The 23,828-nt window shown below is 36.8% G+C and overlaps 1 protein-coding gene across 3 annotated transcripts in view; it reads left to right on the top strand.

Moving 5' to 3' along the window:
* The window catches only part of TTC28 (tetratricopeptide repeat domain 28), an 836,277-nt gene that overhangs the window by 54,139 nt on the left and 758,310 nt on the right, over window positions 1-23,828 (top strand). For 2 of the 3 annotated variants that reach the window (XM_037817392.1, XM_037817391.1), the window contains exon 2: window positions 2,926-3,204. In XM_037817392.1, coding sequence (XP_037673320.1) covers window positions 2,926-3,204 — 279 coding nt within the window. Of the gene's footprint in view, window positions 1-2,925; window positions 3,205-23,828 lie in introns of those variants that run through there. The other variant, XM_037817394.1, reaches the window with a different exon arrangement.

Here is a 23,828-nt window from a genome sequence, read left to right as displayed (position 1 = left end):
GATCTAATGGGTTATTGAAATGCTAAGAGACAAAGCAACCAGGGCCATTAAGGAAAGGTCCACAGGGCAGAGAGATCGGCTTTTCTTCGGGATTTGCATATGCGCCTTAGGGCCTGAGCTCCGCCCTTCCCCTTTCTGTGTTCACCAGAACTCTAAAAATCCTCTGCTTTTATTTTGGATTTTTTCGTGTTGTTTTTTTTTTTTCTATGCCTGTCTCCTCTCTGCTGGGCTGGCTGCTCACAGATTCTCTGGTTCTGGTCTCTGTCTATCTATGGTTGGAGTCTGGATCAGTAGAATGAGTTTCCGATAAGAGCAGCCACGGCAGTTCTCCCTTCTCCTTCCCGGAGCTGACAGCCCCTCCTCCCACGGGACTGAGCCTGGCAGGGAGGGGCGCGGGTCCCCTGGCCGCAAAAACTTACAGATTTCGCTGATCTCAGCAGTTCGACATTTTCATGAGTGTTGTATGAAGTATGCCCAAAGACAGATTGCTCTGTGGTGTCCAGTCCACGCAGTTCCTGGCTTTCTACCTACTTTCCTGGAGGAGTAACTAAAACATACAGCTCACCAGTCTTCCATCTTGCCCCGCCTCCACCTCCCTAGCATTTTAAAGTGGTCTTTTTCTCTGTTTGACACTTGCCAATTTACAGACTTTTGGAGGTCAGAGGAAGATGGCTCTGTCAGTTTTTTCTAGTGTTTCTGATTCTGGGGGGGAATGGATCCTAGAGCAGCGCACACTGCCATCTTGGTTGACTGGAAGTCCCTTATAACTTTTTTGATGTAAGAAGTTATAAGGTTTTTTTCCATATCATTTGAATAATTATTTTTTATAATAGGGCCAAATCTGTGGGTAGAAATAATGTATAGTTGAAAATGCTGAGCCCATTTGGCCTACAGAAAACACTGTCTTCTCCCTTTTAAGACGAGTTTGTCAGAGGAATATATTAGCAATCTTATATATGTTGTCATCTGAACATGTATATTAAACAAAATCACAATATTTCTCTTCCTTCCTTTTAGATCCCATGAGGGAAAAAAGAATATCAGCCAGTTGCTCCAATTAAGTGAGAAGATAGTATATATTTTTTTATCTCCTTAAGAAATGGTATTCACTTTGTTGAAGTAATAGTCTCTAAATTTAATGTCCCCCACTATTTCAAGTACCATAATCATAATCTGAGAAATACATGCAAAGTTCTTTTTCTCTTTGTCATTCCAATTTATTGACTGACTAGAAGATAGAGAAGGAGTAGGAAAGCCATCTTTATTTTTTTAACCATAGACAAAATTTCTATTTCTTAACCTTTGAAGGAGCACATTGTAGCCAGCTGAATAAACACAGGAATAGTTTGATAAGTTAGAAGCTTCATTTCACCACTTACTAAAGTGCATTTTTCTCTAATTTTTCGGACACTTTTGTGGTAGTTGTGAAATTCTCCTCTAGTATTCATAATCTTGCTGCACTAACACTAAGTTTTACATGGTGTTTTTATTTGCTCTCAGAAGCCTTATTTAATAGTTAACATCAGTGTTTCAAGAAATTTCTCTTCAAGCTAGATGCTCTACCAAAAAAGTCTTTTGTAGCTCTGTGGATGGGATAATATCTCCCCTTCCAGATGCGCAGTGTGCAAAATCAGTGCTCTGAGAGGTCATCCACTGAAGAAGAAATATGTATCAATTTCTTCATCCTCATACCCTGAGGAACTAGGGCTACTGCAATCACATTTTGGGAAATACTGCTTTATATTACTATACATAGAGGTAATAGATTACAGGCACTTTCTTTTCTTAATTTAATTTGATGATTATCTGTATAGATATAAACTAAACTTGTTTGCCATTTTTATGAGTTATAGGGGATACTTTAATAGTAGGATCATGTCTTTTTCACTTTTATGTTGCCTATGAATCTAACAGTTTATTTTACTTTTAACAATTGTTGTCATTTTTATGTTGTACCCTGAATTTTCATACACGTAGAGCTTGTTTCTATTACTTATTCTAGTACTGGCTTTAGCTAGAGTCATGATGACCAGGAACAAAATGAAATCAGCCTTACACATTGTTAATGTCCTACACTTTAGTTTGATGATAGGATAAAATAATTAAAAATCCAGACTGTTAAGGAAAATCCTGGTTGTTTGGTAAATATTATACAGCTCATTTATTTTTCAGTTATGTATTTAGTGTTCATATTTTTCTTTGGGAAAACAAATTGGTTAGCCACTTCTGATATGAGGAAGTTGAAGATATAGTTCAGATGCTGATATTTGAAACTTCAAGATATTTTAATATTTTCTGTTGCCAAACAGAACGAACTATTTTAAAATTGAATTGTCCTGGAAATCTATGACATGATATCCCTCTGTCCACAGAGGAAGAATAGTGTTTGACTATGTAGGAGATTAGAACTGCTTTCCCTCCTCTCTGTGGAATTCCTCTCTGGAATTTTTTTTGTACGGCAAACTCCCCAGGAGTCTATTAATTTTGTACATGTTGCAGTGCTACATCAAAGATGATCAAATCTTCTTTGGAATGGAGAAACTGGGGAAGAATATTATACTTTAGAAAAAATTTTCACTTAGTTCAAGTCCTGCTTTGAACTGCAGCCTGTCTTTCCTGATACTGCTGTGTGAAAATTCTTCCCTTGGTTCTCTAATGAGTACTCTTTTGAATTCATTAATTTATCCTCTCAATATATATCCATATAAATAAGTAAATAAACACACATATATACATATGTATTCAGGCACATATATTTGAGGTACTATATTAGCTGCTTCATGGAAAACTTCCTGTCTTACAGGCCATAAAATTTAGCTATGATGTAAAGCAGAATTTGAAGAAGGCTCAGGTTCTCTTGATGTTCAGACAAGGAACCCTCCTAGATTACCTGAACTATGTCTGACCTAGTTTCTTTGTTTGTAGATTCCTCTCTTTGGTGCTAAGACTATTGGCCGAAGAAGTCCTGATGGGCCAGTACTGAGCAAAGCTGAATTTGTTGAGAAAGTTCGTCAGAGTAACCAGGCCTGTCATGATGGAGATTTCCACACAGCTATTGTTCTGTATAATGAAGCCCTGGCTGTTGACCCTCAAAACTGCATTTTATACAGCAATAGATCTGCAGCTCACATGAAAATCCAGCAGTATGACAAAGCACTGGACGATGCAATCAAAGCCCGACTTCTCAATCCCAAATGGCCAAAGGTAGAAATTTCATTTACTTTCATAGAATCTTTTGTGCTGATTTTGTATTTTAATAAAATAAAATTTCATTGGCTAAGTGCAGTTGTTAATATTTTGATCATCTGTACTTTGGCAGAATATAGAATGGCTTCATTGAGCTGGTACTGTAGTGAATGGCTTCCTTTTTTGTGTTTTGGAAGGTCCATGTCCAAGTACAGTTTTTTCTTATATGTTTGGGAGTTGAATTTTTATTTCATTCAGCTTCTTGATAGTATACATTGTCATTATTTATATAGGTTTTGGAACTTGCTTTTTCCTCAAGAATTTTAGATGGGTTGTGATGATCATGTTTGTTTCCTTCAATTTAAAATCATTAATATTTGTTTCCTGTCAATGACTGTTTCAGAATGGTATTTATTAGGGAAATTTCTTTTTTTCTAGTAAATCATTTTAATTATCTATATTTCCTTGAATAGTGCAAGGCTTGAGTTGTTATCTTTGTCTTATACATACTTTATTTTTAGTGAGCCTACCCTCTCCCTAACCCTTATTTTATTTTAGAAATGATTTCTTAAAATGTGATTGAAGTCTTTGAGATATTTTTTATTGAACCAGGAAACTATTTGATGTTCTTCTTGGCTTTCTGTTGGGTTAACAAAAGTTAGTGGATATTTCCTAGAGGTTTTAAAAAGATTCTTAATATATTAATAATATATCACAGTACTTTATCCTTTGACTTTGATAGTTTTTTTGGCCTCATTCAGTGGAATTTGCAGTATTGCTGCTACTTCATGAATTATTTAGTATTCTGTAATTTCCCTAAGGATTTAAAAATAACTGTTAATCATTATAAATGGAACAAAAACTGTTTAGAAAAATTTTATGTGATACCATTTGGGAGTTGAAATTCCATTTTAAAGGATAAATCTAGGTTCAAATACCTGACCCTCCATTTAATGACATTATGGCCTTGGGCAAATCTCTTAACCTGTCTGAATCTCTTAAAATGGGTATAATAATATCTATCTTGTAAGGTGATTATGTAAGGATTAGAAATTATTTATGTTTATTGTACATAGTAGGTGTTCAGAAATTATAATTATGGTTGTGACTTTTTTCCTGAGGGTTCAAATTAGTATCTTATTCCACCAGGGCTTGGCATATGTCATCTCTACTTTTTTAAAAAAAGACTGTGGTTGATGCAATGATCCTTTAAGTATAGAGAGCTTAATTTTCAAATTGTCTCCATTTTTTTTTTTGAATATACTTATCTTGTGTCCTTCTTATATTTATGAAAAACTTTATACTTTTATCTTTCAGTTTTCTGTATTGTCTCCACTTGGTCTTTTCAACCTCTTGTGGTTTTTACCCCTCTGGCTATAACAAATGGACATTCGTGATTATAGTTGAAAAAATCAGCCTTTTAGGATAATTTCTCTCAAGTTTTGGTCTCTGAGTTTTTTCCTCATAAGTGAAGTTATTGTATATTTAAATTTGCATTTATATTTCAGCTCCATATTTGGCTTTAAGCAAACTAACTTAGGAACATCTTGAATTACATGAAATATAAATTAGGGTTCATTATTAAAATCATAAAAAGCCCTTTCTATACAATATGATTCATAGTAAAATGAATATATAATGAAATTACCCCACTACATACAAATATTTCCTTTTATAAAAACTTGATTTTATAATTATTTTTTCAGGATATATTCATTATGTATAGGAAGTTTCACTTAATAATGAAATTTTATCAATTCCTTTCTCTTTTAATTTTGACTTTTCTGATTGTTTTTCACAGTAATCCTTTGCCTTTCTAAAGTCTTCACGTAAAATGTTTGATGTGTGAAAAGCTACCTTCCAATTTTTAACTCTCTTTTTGTTAATCTTTTATGTAAAGATCCAAAATCTCCAGAAGTTAGATTGAAAGTCTTTTATTTTTATGTCTGTTTTATCTTAATGGAATAATGATTTTCATATGGTATGGACTGCAAAAGAGGTATGAACAAGACATAATGCAAGCTTTCAAAGAGGAACTAGCCCAGACTTACTACTAAATTATGATACTTTATCTCTAACTTCAGGTAGACATTTTCTTTCAGTTTTCTTTTGTGTTTATTCTTTTTGTGTCCTGTGAAAGAAAGCTTTGTCTTACCCAAGGTTATAAAGATTTTCTCCTACGTTTTATTCTATAATTTTTTGTAGTTTTGACCTTTAAATCTGTGATTAATTTTGAGTTAAATTTTGGGTATGGTGTTCAATAAGGGTCAAGGTTTAATTTTTTTCCATATAGATAACCATGTTCTAGCAACATTCATTTTTTTTTTATTAAATTCCGTTTTATTGAAGTACATTCACACACCATACAGTCATCCATGGTATACAATCCGCTGTCCACAGTATGATAACATAGTTATGCGTTCATCACCGCAATCTATCTCTGAACATTTTCCTTACATCAGAAAAAACCAGAACACGAATAAAAAATAAAAGTGAAAAAAGAGCACCCAAATCATCCCCCCCATCCCACTCCATTTGTCCTTTAGTTTTTATCCCCATTTTTCTACTCATCCATACAATAGATAAAAGGGGTGTGATCCACAAGGTCTTCACAATCACACTGTCACCCCTTGTAATCTACATTATTTTATAATTGTCTTCAGGAGTCCAGACTGCTGGGTTGGAGTTTGGTAGTTTCAGGTATTTACTTCTAGCTATTCCAATACATTAAAACCTAAGAGGTGTTATCTATATAGTGCATAAGAATGTCCACCAGAGTGACCTCTCGACTCCATTTGAAATCTCTCAGCCACTGAAATTATTTTGTCTCATTTTGCATCCCCCTTTTGGTCAAGAAGATACTCTCAGTCCCATGATGCTGGGTCCACATTCATCCCTGGGAGTCATATTCTTCATTGCCAGGGAGATTTACAACCCTGGGAGTCGGGTCCCACTTAGCGGGGAGGGCAGCGAGTTCACCTGTCGAGATGGCTCAGTTATATAGAGAGAGGGCCACATCTGAGCAACAAAGAGGTACTCAGGGGGAGACTCTTAGGCACAATTGTATGCAAGTTTAGCCTCTCCTTTGTAGTAACGAGCTTCATAAGGGCAAGTCCCATGCTCGAGGGCTCAGCACATCAAACCTCCAGTCCCAATGTTTGACAACATCAACACCAGTCCAGGTGAGGAAGTCCAACGCATCCGCACCTTCCCCCAGATCCTCGGGGCTGGGGAGGGGGAGGCTGTAAATATATTTTTTATTATCTGCCCAAATTACTCTGGGATGTGTCACTATTTCACTCCAGCCTATACTAGCCTACCGTATCTCACTTCCTATTCAAAGTTCCATCTAGCAACATTCATTTTAAAGGCTATCCTTTCCCATTGAGCCACTTGGCACCTTTTTAAAAAACCAACTGACCATAAAAGTATAGGTCTATTTCTGGTCTCTATTTTGTCTCATTGATCTATGTATCTATTCTTATGCCCTAATCATACTGTCTTAATTACTGTAGCTTTGAAGTAAGTCTTGAAATTAGGTAGTATTAAGTTCCAGAGCTTTGTTCTTTTTCTAAATTGTTTTGGGTATTCTATTTCTTCGCCTTTCTATATATATTATAGAGTCAGTTTATCAATTTCTTCAGAAAACCTGGGATTTGGTTGGGATTACATTGTATTTTTAGGTCAATGGAGATAATTGCCATCTTAGCATTATTTTAGTATGGCATCGCTCTCCATTTATTTAGCTTTATTTGGCTCTTTTATTTCCCTTTCCAACTTTTTGTAGTTTCATGAAGTTTAGGCCTTGTATATCTTTCATTCAATCTATTCCTAAGTATTTTGCTTTTTGATGCTATTGTAAATAGATTTAAAAACATTTTCATTTTCTGATTATCTATTGCTAGTTTATAGAATTAGAACGGATTTTTATATATTGAACTTATGTCATGTAACCCTGTTAAATTTTCCCATTAGTTATGGTAAATTTTTTGTAGATTCCTTTGGATTTTCTATGTACATGATCATGTTGCCTGCAAGTAACTACAGTTTTACTTCTTCCTCTCCTAGGTGTATACCTTTTATTTCCTTTTCTTGTCCTATTGCACTGTTTAGGACATCCAGTACAATGTTGAATAGAAGTAGTGAGAGCAAACTTTGTTTACTCATTCGTGACGTTTGGGTTGGGAGAAAGCATTGAGCCTTTTATTGTGAAGGTGTAGGTTTTTCTTAGATGCCCTTAATCATGTTGATAGTTTCCTTCAATTCCTATTAATAATGAGTGTTGAATTTTGCCATTTTTTTGTCTATTGAAGTTATTTTTTTTTCTCATTTACTTTGTTAATATGGTAAATTGACTTATTTAACCATCCTTGCATTCATGGGATAAATCCCACTTACTTATTATGTGTTATCCTTTTTATATATTGTTGGATTTGATTTGCTAAAAACTTGAAATATTAAAATCTTTGTTCTTGAGGGATGTTGAGCTATAGTTTTCTTTTTTTTATTATGTCTTTGATTTTGATTTCCAAGTGATATTGGCCTTGTAAAATGCATTCCTGTGTTTTCTGAAGTAATTTGTATGGGATTGGTATTATTTGTTCCTTAATTGTTTGATAGAATTCACCAGTGAAGCCTTCTTTATCTGGACTTTTCTTTGTGGTAAGGTTTTAATTTTGAATTCAATTTCTGTTATTGATATAGGGCTGTGTAAGTCTTCTAGTTCTTCTTGCATCATTTTTGATAGTCTATTTCTTTTTATGAATTTTTTCATTTAATCTAGGTTGTCACATGCATTGGCATAAAGTTGTTAGCAATATTTCCCTTATTCTTTAAATGTCTGTAGGATCTGTAGTGTTATGCTTTCATTTTTGATATTGGTAATTTATGCTTTCTCTGTTTTTTTCTCATCAACCTATGTAGAGGTTCATCAGTATTTTTTTTCCAGGATGTTTTTGAAAAACTTTTAATTCCATGGGGAAATGGCTATATTATACAAATAAAAGCATAGAGATCATGTCAACCTGACCTCCCCTACCTCAAGGGTGAGGGGAAGCTCAAGATTGCATTCAGCCATGTGGACATTGATTCCACCAGTCATGTCTATGTAATGATACCGCATACGAAACTCACGACACTTGAATATCAGGTGAGCTTCCATGATTGAAAAAATATATTGCTGTGCCTGGAGAGTGACATGGTCTGACTCCATGTGGAAAAAACACAGTAGCATACGTTTGAGATAATACCAGACCTTGCCCTATGCCTCTCTTTATTCGGCTTTTTCTTATGTGTACCCTTGTATACTGTTTAACTGTAATTGACCTCTGTCGTATTTGGATTACACATGTTCTCATTGCTTCTTGGATGAAGTGCAAGGGGATGCAACATCAACCCTGAAATGAGATAGTGACATCGTCAAAATAGTGACATAAGACACTCCCTGTAAAAGCCACCACAGAGATTTAGTGAATAAAGGGGCTAACTCCACTTGCTTAGAGCTCTGGAGGATGGTAAAGACTGGAGAAGGACTTCACAAATGCTGAATTGAAGAAACAGAAAAAAATCTCAGGTAGGAGAATTCTGTCCCAGATGCTGGTTGGTCCCTGTTCCCCTACCCCCTCACTTCGTCCTGATGCTTGGGAGTCACACAAAGGGAGCAAAGCACCCACCACAGACTGAGATGAGAAGACTCATGGCAGTGAGTTAGAACTCCATGTGTATACAGGCACAGGGGCCCAAGTCCGCAGAGACCCAGGGTGGAATACAAGCCACTACAGAGTGCTGCATACAAAAAGGCCCACTGGGAGAAAAAAGAAACCACAATGGAAAGGCTGGTAGGATCTGTTGTGCCCTTACTCAACCCAGTTTCAGTCAGCTGGACACCTAAAGTGAAAATGTACTTTTCTGAATTTTCTGGATTGACCCCCATCTGGCTCGTCGGGGCAGGATACCTTAATGGGGAAGAAACAAGAAACAGAAAAGACTCATAGAAAAAATTAAAAAAAAATTAAAAAGGGGGTTAAAATGAACTGCTATAAGATAGGACAGTTCCCGGAACTGAAAAGTATAAGGAAAACAGGACAATCAATGAGGGAGAGAATTTAAACAAATCAAAGGAGCTGGGGAGAAAAGTATGCAGAATAACAAGCAGAACAGTTCAAGATTCCCAGAGAAGGAATGGAGGAAAGAAAGCTCTCTCCTGGAGGTGAAACAGTTGCATAAAGTGCAGTTATTAAAATTGTACCACATATCCACAGCAAGAATCAGATAAAAAAGAGCTGAGAAAAGCTGAACATGGGCTATTCTAAAGGTCTATAATAAGTTGAAACAAGTATCAAAGAAAAGTATAACACAAAGCCAGTCAACAGTAAAACCTTAGACAACAGGGAGAAATGGGCCATCATACTTAACTCATCAAGATGATCAGATGCTTAGACATCAGCAAAAAATTACAAGCCATACTAAGAAACAGGAAGATAAGGCTCAGCAAAGGAAAAAAACACTAAAACTTTAGAGGATACTCAGAAGTTGGAACAACTAATCAAATATGTTCAAACAAATCTCCTAAATCAATTCAAAGAGATGAAGGAAAATATTCACAAAGAATATTAAGACAATGCGTGAGCATAAAGAAATTTGAAAGTATGAAAAGAAACATAACAGAAATTATGGGGATGAATGCTACAGTAGTAGAGATTAAAAATATAGTAGAGGCACAAAACAGTAGATTTGAACAGGCAGAAGAGAATTAGAATGAGCTAGAAGTCAGGACAATCAAAATACTACAGACAGAAGGACAGATAGAGAAAAGAAAAGAAAAAATTGAGCAGTGTCTCAGGGATTTGAGTGATGGCATGAAGCACACAAACTCACATTATGGGTATCCCAGGAGAAGAGGCAGGACAAGGGGCAGAAAACTTCTCAATTCTTATGAAAGACACATGTATACATATCCAAGAAGCTCAACATACTCCAAACAGAATAAATCCTAATAGACCCAATGTGAGACACTAATCAGAATGTTGAATGCCACAGATAAAGAGAGAATTCTGAAAGCAGCAAGAGAAAATCGATTCGTCACATACAAGAAGTGCTGAATAAGACTAAGTGACAGTTTCTCATCAGAAATCATGGAGGCAAGAAGTCAGTGGTATGATATATTTAAGGTACTAAAAGAAAAGAAGTGCCAGCCAAAAACACTTTATCCTATTAAACTGTCCTTAAAAAAATGAGGGAGAGTTAAAATAGTCACAAATAAACAGAAACTGCAGGAGTTCGTCAGCAAGAGACCTCCCTTACAAGAACTACTAAAGAGAGTTCTGTAGGTTGAAAGGAAAAGGCAAGAGAGAGTGGCTTGGAGTAGAGTGAAGAAATGAAGATCATCAGCAAGGGTAACTAAAAGGATAAATGCAAAACCCAGTAGCACTGTGTCCTCAATAGACACCTCTACTCTTTAATTCATATAAGAATCAGATTAAAATTGAAGAAGGAAAAGGCAAATTCCTTGATAATGGATGTGCAAAATATAAAGTAGTAAACTGGGACAAAAACAACATAAATGGGAAACGGGGATATGGGAGCAGACAATGTGTATGCTGTTGAAGCTAACTTGGTATCTTTTTAAAATAGTAGGTTACAGATGTAGGTTGTTGCACAAGCAAAAAAAGGAAAAATAGATAAATGGGAACTCCTCAAGCTTAGAAGTTTCTGTACCTCAAAGGAATTTCTCAAAAGGTAAAGAGGTAACCAACTCAATGGGAAAAAATTTTTGGAAACCATGTATCTGACAGAAGACTGATATCTTGCATATGTAAAGAAATCCTACAACTCAACGACGATAGTACGGACAGCCCAATTATCAAATGGGCAAAAGATATGAAAAGACAGTTCTCTGAAGAGGAAATACAAATAGCCAAGAAACACATGAAAACATGTTCAGCTTCACTAGCTATTAGAGAGATGCAATTTAAGACCACAATGAGATACCATCTAACACCGATTAGAGTGGCTGCCATTAAACAAACAGGAAACTACAAATGCTGGAGGGGATGTGGAGAAATTGGAACTCTTATTCATTGTTGGTGGGACTGTATAATGGTTCAGCCACTCCGGAAGTCAGTCTGGCAGTTCCTTAGAAAACTAGATATAGAGTTACCATTCGATCCAGCGATTGCACTTCTCAGTATATACCCGGAAGATCGGAAAGCAGTGACACAAACAGATATCTGCACGCCAATGTTCATAGCAGCATTATTCACAATTGCCAAGAGATGGAAACAACCCAAATGTCCTTCAACAGATGAGTGGATAAAGAAAATGTGGCATATACACATGATGGAATACTACACAGCAGTAAGAAGGAACGATCTCGTGAAACATATGACAACATGGATAAACCTTGAAGACATAATGCTGAGCGAAATAAGCCAGGCACAAAAAGAGAAATATTATATGCTACCACTAATGTGAACTTTGAAAAATGTAAAACAAATGGTTTATAATGTAGAATGTAGGGGAACTAGCAATAGAGAGCAATTAAGGAAGGGGGAACAATAATCCAAGAAGAACAGATAAGCTATTTAACATTCTGGGGATGCCCAGTAATGACTATGGTCTGTTAATTTCTGATGGCTGTAGTAGGAACAAGTTCACAGAAATGTTGCTGTATTAGGTAACTTTCTTGGGGTAAAGTAGGAACATGTTGGAAGTAAAGCAGTTATCTTAGGTTAGTTGTCTTTTTCTTACTCCCTTGTTATGGTCTCTTTGAAATGTTCTTTTATTGTATGTTTTTTTTTTTTATTTTTTTTTCATACAGTTGATTTAAAAAAGAAAAAAAAGTTAAAAAAAAAAAAACAAGGAAAAAAATATGTAGTGCCCCCTTGAGGAGCCTGTGGAGAATGCAGGGGTACTGGCCTACCCCACCTCGATGGTTGCTAACATGACCACAGACATAGGGGACTGGTGGTTTGATGGGTTGAGCCCTCTACCATAGGTTTTACCCTTGGGAAGACGGTTGCTGCAAAGGAGAGGCTAGGCCTCCCTATAATTGTGCCTAAGAGCCTCCTCCCGAATGCCTCTTTGTTGCTCAGATGTGGCCCTCTCTCTCTAGCTAAGCCAACTTGAAAGGTGAAATCACTGCCCTCCCCCCTATGTGGGATCAGACACCCAGGGGAGTGAATCTCCCTGGCAACATGGAATATGACTCCCGGGGAGGAATGTAGACCTGGCATCGTGGGACAGAGAACATCTTCTTGACCAAAAGGGGGATGTGAAAGGAAATGAAATAAGCTTGAGTGGCAGAGAGATTCCAAAAGGAGCCGAGAGGTCACTCTGGTGGGCACTCTTACGCACAATTTAGACAACCCTTTTTAGGTTCTAAAGAATTGGGGTAGTTGGTGGTAGATACCTGAAACTATCAAACTACAACCCAGAACCCATGAGTCTCGAAGACAATTGTATAATAATGTAGCTTATGAGGGGTGACAATGGGATTGGGAAAGCCATAAGGACCACACTCCCCTTTGTGTAGTTTATGGATGGATGAGTAGAAAAATAGGGGAAGGAAACAAACAAACAAACAGACAAAGGTACCCAGTGTTCTTTTTTACTTCAATTGCTCTTTTTCACTTTAATTATTATTCTTGTTATTTTTGTGTGTGTGCTAATGAAGGTGTCAAGGATTGATTTAGGTGATGAATGTACAACTATGTAATGGTACTGTGAACAATCGAATGTACAATTTGTTTTGTATGACTGCGTGGTATGTGAATATATCTCAATAAAATGAAGATAAAAAAATAAATTAGTAGGTTACAGATGTAGGTTGTGTAGTGTAACCACCCCCCACCCCCCAAGATAACTTCAAAGAAATTATTTTCGAAATATGCAGAAACAGAAATGAGAAATAGATCAGTCAGACACATCACAAAAGATCAACTATACAGAAAAGGAGGTTGCAATAAAGGAAAAGAGAGAAAAAAGATATTTAAAAACCAATGGACAAAATGACAGAAGTAAGTACTGCATTTACAGTAACAGTGCTGAAAGTTAATGGATTAAACTCCCCAATCAAAAGACAGAGGTTGGCAGAATGTATAAAAAAGCATGATCCAACTATATATTATTTACGCCTTACTCACTTAAGACCCAAAGACACAAATGGGTTGAAAGTGAAAGATTGGAAAAAGATATTCCATGCAATGATAACCCAAAAAGAGCTGGGGTACCTATACAAATATCAGACAAAATAGATTTTAAGAGAAAGGCTGTTATAAGAGTCAGAGGAGGACACTATATATTAATAAAAGGAACAATCCACCAATAAGAAATAACAGTCATAAATATTTTTGCACCTAATCATGGTCTCCAAAATACATGAGGCAAACATTGACAAAACTGAAGGGAGGAATAGACACCTGTACACTAATAGTTGGAGACTTCAATATACCACTCTTATCAATAATTAGAACATCTAGGTGGAAGATCAGTAAGGAAACAGGATATGAATTGTATAATTGAATTGGCCCTAACAGACTATGTAGAACATTGCAGCCCATAGCAACAGACTATATATTCTTCTCAAGTGCTCATGGAGCGTTCTCTAGGATCCACCACATGTTGGGTCATGAAACAAGTGCCAATAAATTTAGAAAGAATGAAATCATGCAAAGCATCTTCTGTGATCATAATGAAATGAAGCTGGAAATGAATAATAGGAAGAGAACCGGATAATCCAGAAATATATGGACGTGAAATAACATTCTCTAACAATCAGTGGGTCAAAGATGAAATTGCAAGGGAAATCAGTAAATATCTCAAGATGAGTGAAAACGAGAACACAACATAAGAAAACATAGGGGATGCAGCGAAGGCAGTCCTGAGGGGGAAATTTATACCCTCAAGTGCTTACATTTAAAAAGAAGAAAGAGCTAAAATCAAAGAACTAACTGCACACCTGGAGGAACAAGAAAAAGAACAATAAACTAACCCTAAAGCAAGCAGAAGAAAAGAAATAACAAAGATTAGAGAAGAAATAAATGAAATTGAGACTAAAGAAACAATAGAGAGAACTGTTAAAACCAAAAATTGATTCTTTGAGAAGAACAGTAAAATTGACAAACCCTTAGTTAGACTCACAAAAATAAAAAAAGGAGGAGATGAAAATAAATAATGTCGGAAATAAGAGGAAGGGACATTACTACTGAACCCACAAAAATAAAAAGGATCATTAAGAGGATACAATGAACAACTAGAGCAAAAAATTAGACACCTTGGATGAAATGGACAAATTCCTAGAAACACAAGAACAGCCTACACTGAATTTAGGAGAAATAGAAGTCCTCAATAGACCAATTACAAATAAAGAGATTGAATCAGTCATCAAAACCTCCCACCAAAGAAAAGCCTAGGACAAGATCTTTCACAGGTGAATTCTTCCAATCATTAAAAGAAGAACTAATACCAATCCTGCTAAAACCCTTCCAGAAATTGAAAAGGAAGGAATACTCCTTAACTCATTCTGTGAGGCCAAGATCACCCTGTACCAAAGCCTGATAAAGATACTACAAGAAAAGAAAATTACAGACCAATTTCTCTGGTGAATATAGATGCAAAAATCCCCCCAAAAATACTTTCAAATTCAATCCAGCGGCACATTAAAAGAATTAGACACCGTGACCAAGTGTGTTTTATTCCAGGTATGCAAGGCTGGTTAAACACAAGAAAATCAATTAATGTAATACCCACATCAATAAATCAAAGGAGAAAAACCACATGATCTTCTTGATTGATGCAGAAAAGGCATTTGACAATATTCAGCATCCTTTCTTGATGAAAGCACTTCAAAGAATGGAATAGAATGCAACTTCCTCAACCTTATAAAGAAGATATATGAAAGCTTTCCCTCTGTATTATTTAGAGTTCTTAAGGCAAGCAGAATCAACAAGAGATATCTAAATGTAAAATTTTATAAAAGTATCTCACCCAACTGTGGGGATGCACAAGTCTAAATTCCGTAGGTCAGGCAGCAGTCTGGCAGTCCAATGGCAGCAAACTGACAACTCTGATGAATGTGTTTGATGAACTCTTCAGGCAGCGAACTGGCAACACCAGTGAATGTGTTTGATGAACTCCTCAGGAAATGCTTTGTTGGCTAGCTGAAGAAGTGAAAGGCCTCTATCTGTCTCACTTAAAAGTCTTCAACTGATTGGACTAAATCCAGCTGATTGAATTCTCTTGTTGCGGAAGACATGCCCTTCATTGATGTAATCAATCACAGCTGCAGCCAATTGACTAATAATTCAATAAACCAGCCTTCTGGTTTATTAACCAGCCACAAATGTCCTTGCAGTAATGGTTAGGCCAGTGCTTGCTTGACCGGACACCTGGACACCATCACCTGGCCAAGTGGACACATGAAACTAACCATCACACCTTCTAAGATCAGGAACAAGACAAGGATATCCACTGTTACCATTGTTATTCAACCTTGTGCTGGAAGTTCTAGCTAGAGCATTTGGGCAAGAAAAAGAAATAAAAGGCATCCAAATTGGAAAGAAGGGAATAAAATGTTCACTGTTTACAGATGACATGATCCTATATGTAGAAAATCCTTAAAAATCTACAGTGAAGCTACTAGACCTAATAAAAGAGTACAGCAAAGTGGCAGTATACAAGATCATCATGCAAAAATCAATAGTGTTTTATACAGTAGTAATGAGCAATCTGAGGAGGAAATCAAGGAAAAAATTCCATTTATAATAGCAACCAAAATATTAAAATATTTAGATATAAATTTAATCAAGGTTGTAAGAGACCTATTGTGCCAGTCTGGATGTATTATGTCCCTCAAAATGACATGATCTTCAGTGCAATCTTGTGGGGGCAGATGTTTCAGTGTTGATTATGTTGGAATCCTTTGAGTGTTTCCATGGAGATGTGACTCAATCAACTGTGGGCAAGACCTTTGATTGGATAATTTCCATGGAGGTGTTACCCCACCCATTCAGGGTTGATCTTAATTGAATCACTGGAATCCTATAAAAGTGTTCACAGACAGAATGAGGTGTTGCAGCCGAGAGACACATTTTGGACATGGCTGTTGAAAGCAGACTTTTGCTGACACTTTGGAGGTGCTAGCCCAGTGTTTGCTCTGGAGAAGCTACGAGAGGACAAGATGCCCCAAGAGCAATATTTTGAAGAATACACAGGAGCTGAGAGAGGAGCTGGAACACAACCTGGGACAAGCAGATGCCTGCTACATGCCTTCCTAGCTAACAGAGGCTTTCTGGACACTTTCTTCCTTTGGTGGAGGTATACTCATGTTGGTGCCTTAATTTGGACATTTTCATGGCCTTCAGACTGTAAATTTGTAACCAAATAAACCTCCTTTATAAAAGCCAGTCCATTTCTGGTGTTTTGCATAGTGGCAGCATTAGCAAACTGGAACACCTATACACAGAAAAATCCAAAATATTCCTAAAAGAAATCAAGGAAGACCTAAATAAATGGAAGGACATACAGTGTTTATGGATTGGAAGACTAAATATTGTTAAGATGTCAGTTCTACCCAAATTGATTTATAGATTTAATGCAATACCAATTAAAATCCAAACAACTTACTTTGCAGAAATAGAAAAACCAATAATCAAATTTATTTTCAAGGGCAGTGTACCCTGAATAGCTAAAAATATCTTGAGAAAGAAAAATAAAGGGGGAGGTCTCACACTACATGACTCTAAAGCATATTACAAAGCTGTAGTGTTCAAAACAGCATCGTACTGGCATAAAGATAGATAGTACTGACCAATGGAATCAAATGGAATGTTCAGAAATAGACGCTTTCGTCTATGGACAGTTGATTTTTGATAAGGCGACCAAGTCTACTCAGCTGGGGCAGAGCAGTCTCATCAACAAAGTGTTTTTGGAGAACTGGATATCCATATCCAAAAGAATGAAAGAGGACCCCTATTTCACACTGTTCCAGTTTGCTAATGCTGCCAGAATGCAAAACACCAGAAATGGATTGGCTTTTATAAAAAGGGGTTTATTTGGTTACACAGTTACAGTCTTAAGGCCATAAAGTGTCCATCAACAAAGGGTACCTTCACTGGAGAAAGGCCATTGGCATTCGGAAAACCTCTGTTAGCTGGGAAGGCATATGGCTGGCGTCTGCTTGCTCCCAGGTTGCATTTCAAAATGGCATTCTCCAAAATGCCTGCATTAGCTTCCAACAGCCATCTTCAAAATGTCTGTTTCAGCTCCAGCTAGCTATGAGCTCCTTCTGTCTGAGCTTATATAGTGCTCTAGTAAACTAAACAAGGCCCACGCTGAATGGGTGGGGCCATGCCTCCTTGGAAATTATCCAATCAGAGTTATCATGTACAGTTGGGTGGTTCACATCTCCATGGACACTGAACCAATAGGTTCCAACCCAATCCACACTAATATGTCTGCCCCCACAAGAATGCATTAAAGAATATGGCTTTTTCTGGGGGACATAAATATACAAACTGGCACACACACCTTATTCAAAAATTAACTCAAAATGGATCAAAGACCTAACAGAACTAAGAACATAAAACTTTTAGAAGAAAATGTAGGGAAATATCTTAAAGATCTTGTGACGGAGATGGTTTTCTAGACCTTACACCCAAAGTGCAAGGAATGAAAGAAGAAATAGATAAATAGGATCTCCTCAAATTGAATACATTTACACATCAAAGGACTTTGTCAGGAAAGTAAAAAGGCAGTCTACTCAATAGGTGACAATATTTGGAGACCACATATTGGATAAGGGTTTAATATCCCTAATATTTAAAGAGATCCTACAACTCAACAATAAGAAGACAACCCAATTGAAAAATGGGCAAAAGACAAGGAGAGACACTTCCAAAGAGGAAATACAAATGGCTCTAAAGCATATGAAAAGATGTTCAATTTCACTAGCTGTTTCAGTTTGCTGAAGCAACTGGAATGCAATATACCAGAAATGGATTGGCTTTTATAAAGGGGATTTACTAGGTTACAAATTTACAGTTCTAAGACCAAAAAAGTGTCCAAACTAAGGCATCAACAAGAGGATACCTTCACTGAAGAAAGGCTGACGGCATTGACAGCACCTCTCTTAACTGGGAAGGCAAGTGGCTGGTGTCTGCTGGTCCTTTGCTCCCATATTGCATTGCTTTCATCTTCTGATTCCAGAGAAGAAATAAAGACAAAAAAAGGAAACTCTAATCCTTCCATATACCTAAACATCCCCCCTCCATTATTGATTCACAGTTTTGGTATAGTACCATTAGTTACTGTTGATGAAACAATGTTAAAATAGTACTAACTGTAGTATATAGTTTGCAATAGGTATGTATTTTTTTCCTATATGCCCCTCTATTATTAACTTCTAGTTATAGTATCATACATTTGTTCTAGTTCATGAGAAAGATTTCTAATATTTGTACAGTTAATCACAGACATTGTCCACTACAAGGTTCACTGTTTTATATATTCCCATCTTTTAACCTTCAACTTTCCTTCTGGTGACATACATGATTCTGAGCTTACCATTTCCACCACCTTCACACACCATTCAGCACTGTTAGTTATTCTCACAACATGCTACTATCACCTCTGTCCACTTCCAAATGTTTAAGTTCACCCTAGTTGAACATTCTGCTCATAATAAGCAACCGCTCCCCATTCTTTAGCCTCATTCTATATCCTGGTAACTTATATTTCATGTCTATGAGTTTACATGTTATAATTAGTTCATGTCAGTGAGACTCTGCAATATTGTCCTTATGTGTCTGGCTTATTTCACTCAATATAGTGCCCTCAAGATTTCTTCATCAACCCATTTTTTTAAAGGCAGTTTTGTTCACAAGCTATACATTCTGTCCTAAGTAAACAATCATTTGTTCCCTGTATTGTCACGTATTTATGTATTTAGCACCATCACCGCTATCTATATAAGGACATCTCCATTTCTTCCCCAAAGAAGGAGGAAGAGTCAAAGAAGGTAGAGAGACAATAGAAAAAGAAAAAAGAAAGAGAGAGAGAGAGAGAAAAAAACATGACATATAGGAAGCAAAAAAAAAAAAAAAAAAAGAAAAAAAAAAAAAGAAAAAAGAAAGATAGCATTAAACTAAAGTAGAATAAAGAGCCAGACAACATCACCAATGCCATTTACCTTTGGTATATTGCCTTTGTATATTAAAGGAAGCATAATACAATGTTTCTGTTAATTGTAGTTTCTAGTTTGCATTGATTGTATTTTCCCCTCAACCCCACCCTATTTTTAACGCCTTGCAATATTGACATTCATTTGTTTTACCTCATGTAAAAACATATTTGTACCTTTTATTACAATCATTGAACACCCTAGGTTTTATTGAGTTATATAGTCTCAGTCTTTATCTTTTGTCTTTTGTTCTGGTGTCCCATGTGGTCCTAACCTTCCTCTTTCAACCAGGCTCACAGTCATCTTTGTTCACTGTACTTACACTGCTGTGCTACTATCTCCCAAAATTGTGTTGCAAACCTCTCACTCCTGTCTTTTCCTTTCTGTCTGTAGTGCTTCCTTTAGTTTTTTTCTGTAGAACAGCTATCTTGTTCACAAACTCTGTCATTGTCTGTTTGTCAGAGAATATTTTAAGCTTTCCCTCATATTTGAAGGACAGTTTTGCTGGATATAGGATGCTTGGTTGGTGGTTTTTCTCTTTCAGTATATTAAATATATCACTCCACTTCCTTCTTGCTCCATGGTTTCTATTGAGAAATTCACACATAGTCTTATCAAGCTTCCTTTGTAGGTGATATTTGATAATCTGATTATTAAATATCTTGGCATTGGCCTATTCAGATCTGTTCTTGGATCCATAATTTTATGTCTTTCATAAGAGATGGGAAATTTTCATTGATTATTTTGTCTGTTATTGCTTCTGCTCCTTTTCCCTTCTCTTCTCCTTCTGGGACACCAATGACAGATGCATTCCTGCATTTCATTTTGTCCTTAAGTTCCCAGAGATGTTGCTCATATTTTTCGGTTCTTTTCTCTATCTGTTCTTTTGTGTGTAGGCTTTCAGGTGCCTTGTTCTCTAGTTCCTGAGTGTTTTCTTCTGTCTCTCGAGATCTGCTGTTGTATGTTTCCATTGTGTCTTTCATCTCTTGTGTTGTGCCTTTCCTTTCCATAGATTCTGCCAGTTGTTTTTTCAAATTTTCTATTTCTACCTTATGTATGCCCACTGTTTTCATTATATGTTTCATCTCTTTTGCCGTATCTTCCCTAAACTTTTTGAATTGATTTAGTGTTAGTTGTTTCAATTCCTGTATCTCAGTTGAAGTGGAAGTTTGTTCTTTGACTGGGCCATAACTTTGTTTTTCTTAGTGTAGGTTGTAGTTTTCTGTTGTCTAGGCATCTCATTTCCTTGGTTACCCGAATCATGTTTTCCCAGACCAGAATGGGCTCAGGTCTCAGAAGGGGGCAATATTATCATGTCTCCCTGAGTCTCCCTGTGTCTTAGAAGATTGGTATACCCTGTGAGGCCTCAAGTCACTGTGCTTTTCGCCCAGCAGGTGGCGCCTGTCAGCCTGTAGCTCCAGACTGGTGTAAGGAGATGGGGCCCGTAGATGTTTTCCTCCAGGCTCTGGGGTCTGGTTCTGAATGGAAGGCAGGTAGTAGATCTTGGCACCACCTTCTTCCTCTTAGGGAAAATACACCCCCTAGAGAGAGGTCATTTACATTTGAATAGTCTCTCTGCCTGTGCTATTTCCAGCCTTGTCTGGGTCAGAGCACTGGGAACTGGAAATGGCTGAGGCTTTCTCCACTGAGCCAAAAGAGGGACAGAAAGCTGCCTTCAGAGCCAGTCTGTGGCCACCCTCTGGCTCTCCAAGGTCAGTCGTCACCAAAAGCCTCTGTCTGCTTGTTGGAGATTTGTATCTAGTATTGAGCAGTCCACATTTGTTAATTAAAATCCCAGTTGGAATTCAGCTGAGCTATATTCTCTTGCTTGGAGAGTGCTGCTCTCTAGCACTGCGAGGCTTTGCATTTCGGGCTGTGGGGAGAGGGGCCTTCCAGCTTGGAGCTGCAGTTTTTACGTACAGATTTTTTGCTACAATCTCTGGCATTCCTCCCAATTCTGGTTGGTGTATGATGAGGGGACAGTCATATGTGTTCCCCCGCAGTTATTCCAGATTATTTACTTCTTATTCCTGGTTGTTTATTAGTTGTTCCAGGGGGACAAAGTAGCTTCCACTACTTTCTATGCCACCGTCTTCTTCCTGGAAATCTCCACTGCCTTTTGATTTCTGTAGTTTCTAATGAGAAATCAGTCTCTTATAGACAATCTTTTTTTTTTTTTTGTATGGATGAATTGCTTCTTGCTGCTTTTAAGATTCTTTTGCATCAGTCTGACTGGATTGTCTAGATAAATGGATCTCTTTGAGTTTGTCCTACTGGGAGTTCTTTGAACTTGTTGGATGTGTAACATTTTTTATAAAATTTGGGGCGTTTTCAGCCATTATTTCTTCATATATTCTTTCTACCCCTTTCTGTTTCTCCTATCTTTCTAGGACCCCATTTTGCTTATTTTGGTATGCTTGATGGTGTCCCATATGTCTGTGAGGCTTTGTTCATTTTCTTCATTCTTTTTTCTTTCTGTTTCTGAGATTTGACCTGTCTTTAAATTTGCTGATCTTTTCAAATCTGCTGCAAGCCACTCTAGTGAATATTTTATTTCAGTTATTGTATTTTTTTATCTTGAGAATTCTTATTTGATTCTTTTAAAAAATAATTTTTATCTCTTTATTGCTATTGAATATTTGGTGAGACATCATTCTCCTGCTTTCCTCTAATTCTTTAGACATAGTTTCCTTTAGTTCTTTGAGCATGTTTATTATAGCTAATTCAAAGTCTTTGTCTGGAAGTCCAACTCTACTCACTGGTTTCTTTGTGTGTCTTATAATCTTTTGTTGAAAACTGAATATTTAATATAATGTGGCAACTTTAGAAATCAGTTCCCTCTCCCCTTCAAGGTTTTTTTGTTGTTGTTGTTGTTGTTGCTATTGTTGCTTTTTGTTGATTTAGTGCCTTTTCCCGCATAATTCTGTAAAAGTCTGTATTCTTTATCATGTATAGCCACTGAAGTCTCTGCTTCGTTAGCTTAGCGGTCAGCTTATGATTGGACAGAGATTTCCTTAAATACCTTAGACCAGTGCCCCAAATTTTGCTAATGGACTTCCTGTGTACATGAGGGCTTGCCTTCAATCTCTGCAGTTTTCAACTTTCTCTTAGCCTTCAGTTACTGCTTGTATCAAGCCTCAAGGACAGCCACAGGTGAGAGATTGGGGCCTTTTCAGCTTTCTCTGGGCATGTTCACAGCCCTCATAGATTCCCAGGAATATTTTGGAGTTTTCAAAGCCTCCCTATGGACATCTCATTCTCTAGATTTTTCTTTTGAAGTTTTTGGTCAGCCTCTTGTTCTCCTAGTTAATATTGCTGCCCTAGACATCTGTGATGTTAAACCATTGCTGCTGATTTTGTTTGACAAAAGCCCTAGGGAGATAGACACATGCCCTGGGGACTGATTAATCTCTCACTCAGGTCAAAAAAATGACCAGTCCTAGCTAAAATAAAATTTAAAAAAGTATATGAGGATATGTACCATGTAACTAGTGTTTTAAATAGTTTGAGGTGGGTAGATTATTAGTGTCTACAATTTTCTCTGGTTTTGTGTATCTGCTTTCTGCATTTTCCTGTAATAGACACATATAGCTTTTGTAAAGAGAAAAATAAAAGCAAAGTTTTTTATTTTTGTAACTTATTTTGATAAAGTTTCAAATGTAAAGAAAAGTTTCAAGAATAGTAAAAAACAAAAACAAAAAACATATATTACGATAGTTGCCAATAAAAAAAAATTTATTAGTCCTGTGGATGGAGCTTTTCCAGGAAATTGCCAAACAGATCAAATAATGGCAATTCTCTGTGGATAGAACTGTTGGGGGAGCACTAAATCATTGTTCCCCCTCCATTTGTTCTTAGGCTGCTGGTTTTCACAGCTTTTGTGGTTGAGAGACTGTTGGTATTCAAGACCACCACAGATCTGGGAAAAGGGGAATGGAAATTGTGTAAGTTAAAACCACACATAGCTTGCTCTTCTTACTGAAATTCAACAGTTTTTCTTGAAGCAATGCTCCTTTGGATTGTTGTAAGTCATTGGTTAATCTCCAGAGTTCTGAAAAAGTTGACTTTGACAAGTTTCAGTAATGGTCTCATTGTTTTTATGGAATAGCAAAATTTTGGAGGTTTTTGCTCTGCCATTCTGGAAGTGCTTCTCCATAATTTAATTTATGGTGAAAACAAAACAAAACAAAATAAAACAAAACAAAAAACTACCATTGGGGGAATTGAATGTAGGAGGGCAAAAACAGAATTAGGGTTGCAAATGATGATGGTAACTTGGGCTAGCTAGAGGAGCAGGGCTGGAAATGGAGAGAAGTTGAGGTATCTGAGATATGCTTTGGACAGACTGACCAAATTTGCAGATGGATCATCATAACAATCATCTTTTACAGGTGGTTCTGCCTTTATTTGCTAGGTAAGATGAAGTTCAGGGAGATTTAAGTATTTTTCCCAGGATTACAGAGTA

This window comes from Choloepus didactylus, chromosome 23, assembly GCF_015220235.1.
Source record: "Choloepus didactylus isolate mChoDid1 chromosome 23, mChoDid1.pri, whole genome shotgun sequence".
Lineage (NCBI taxonomy): Eukaryota > Metazoa > Chordata > Mammalia > Pilosa > Megalonychidae > Choloepus > Choloepus didactylus.
The sequence above is the reverse complement of the archived record's forward strand: the minus strand, read 5'-3'. Positions and strand labels throughout refer to the sequence as shown.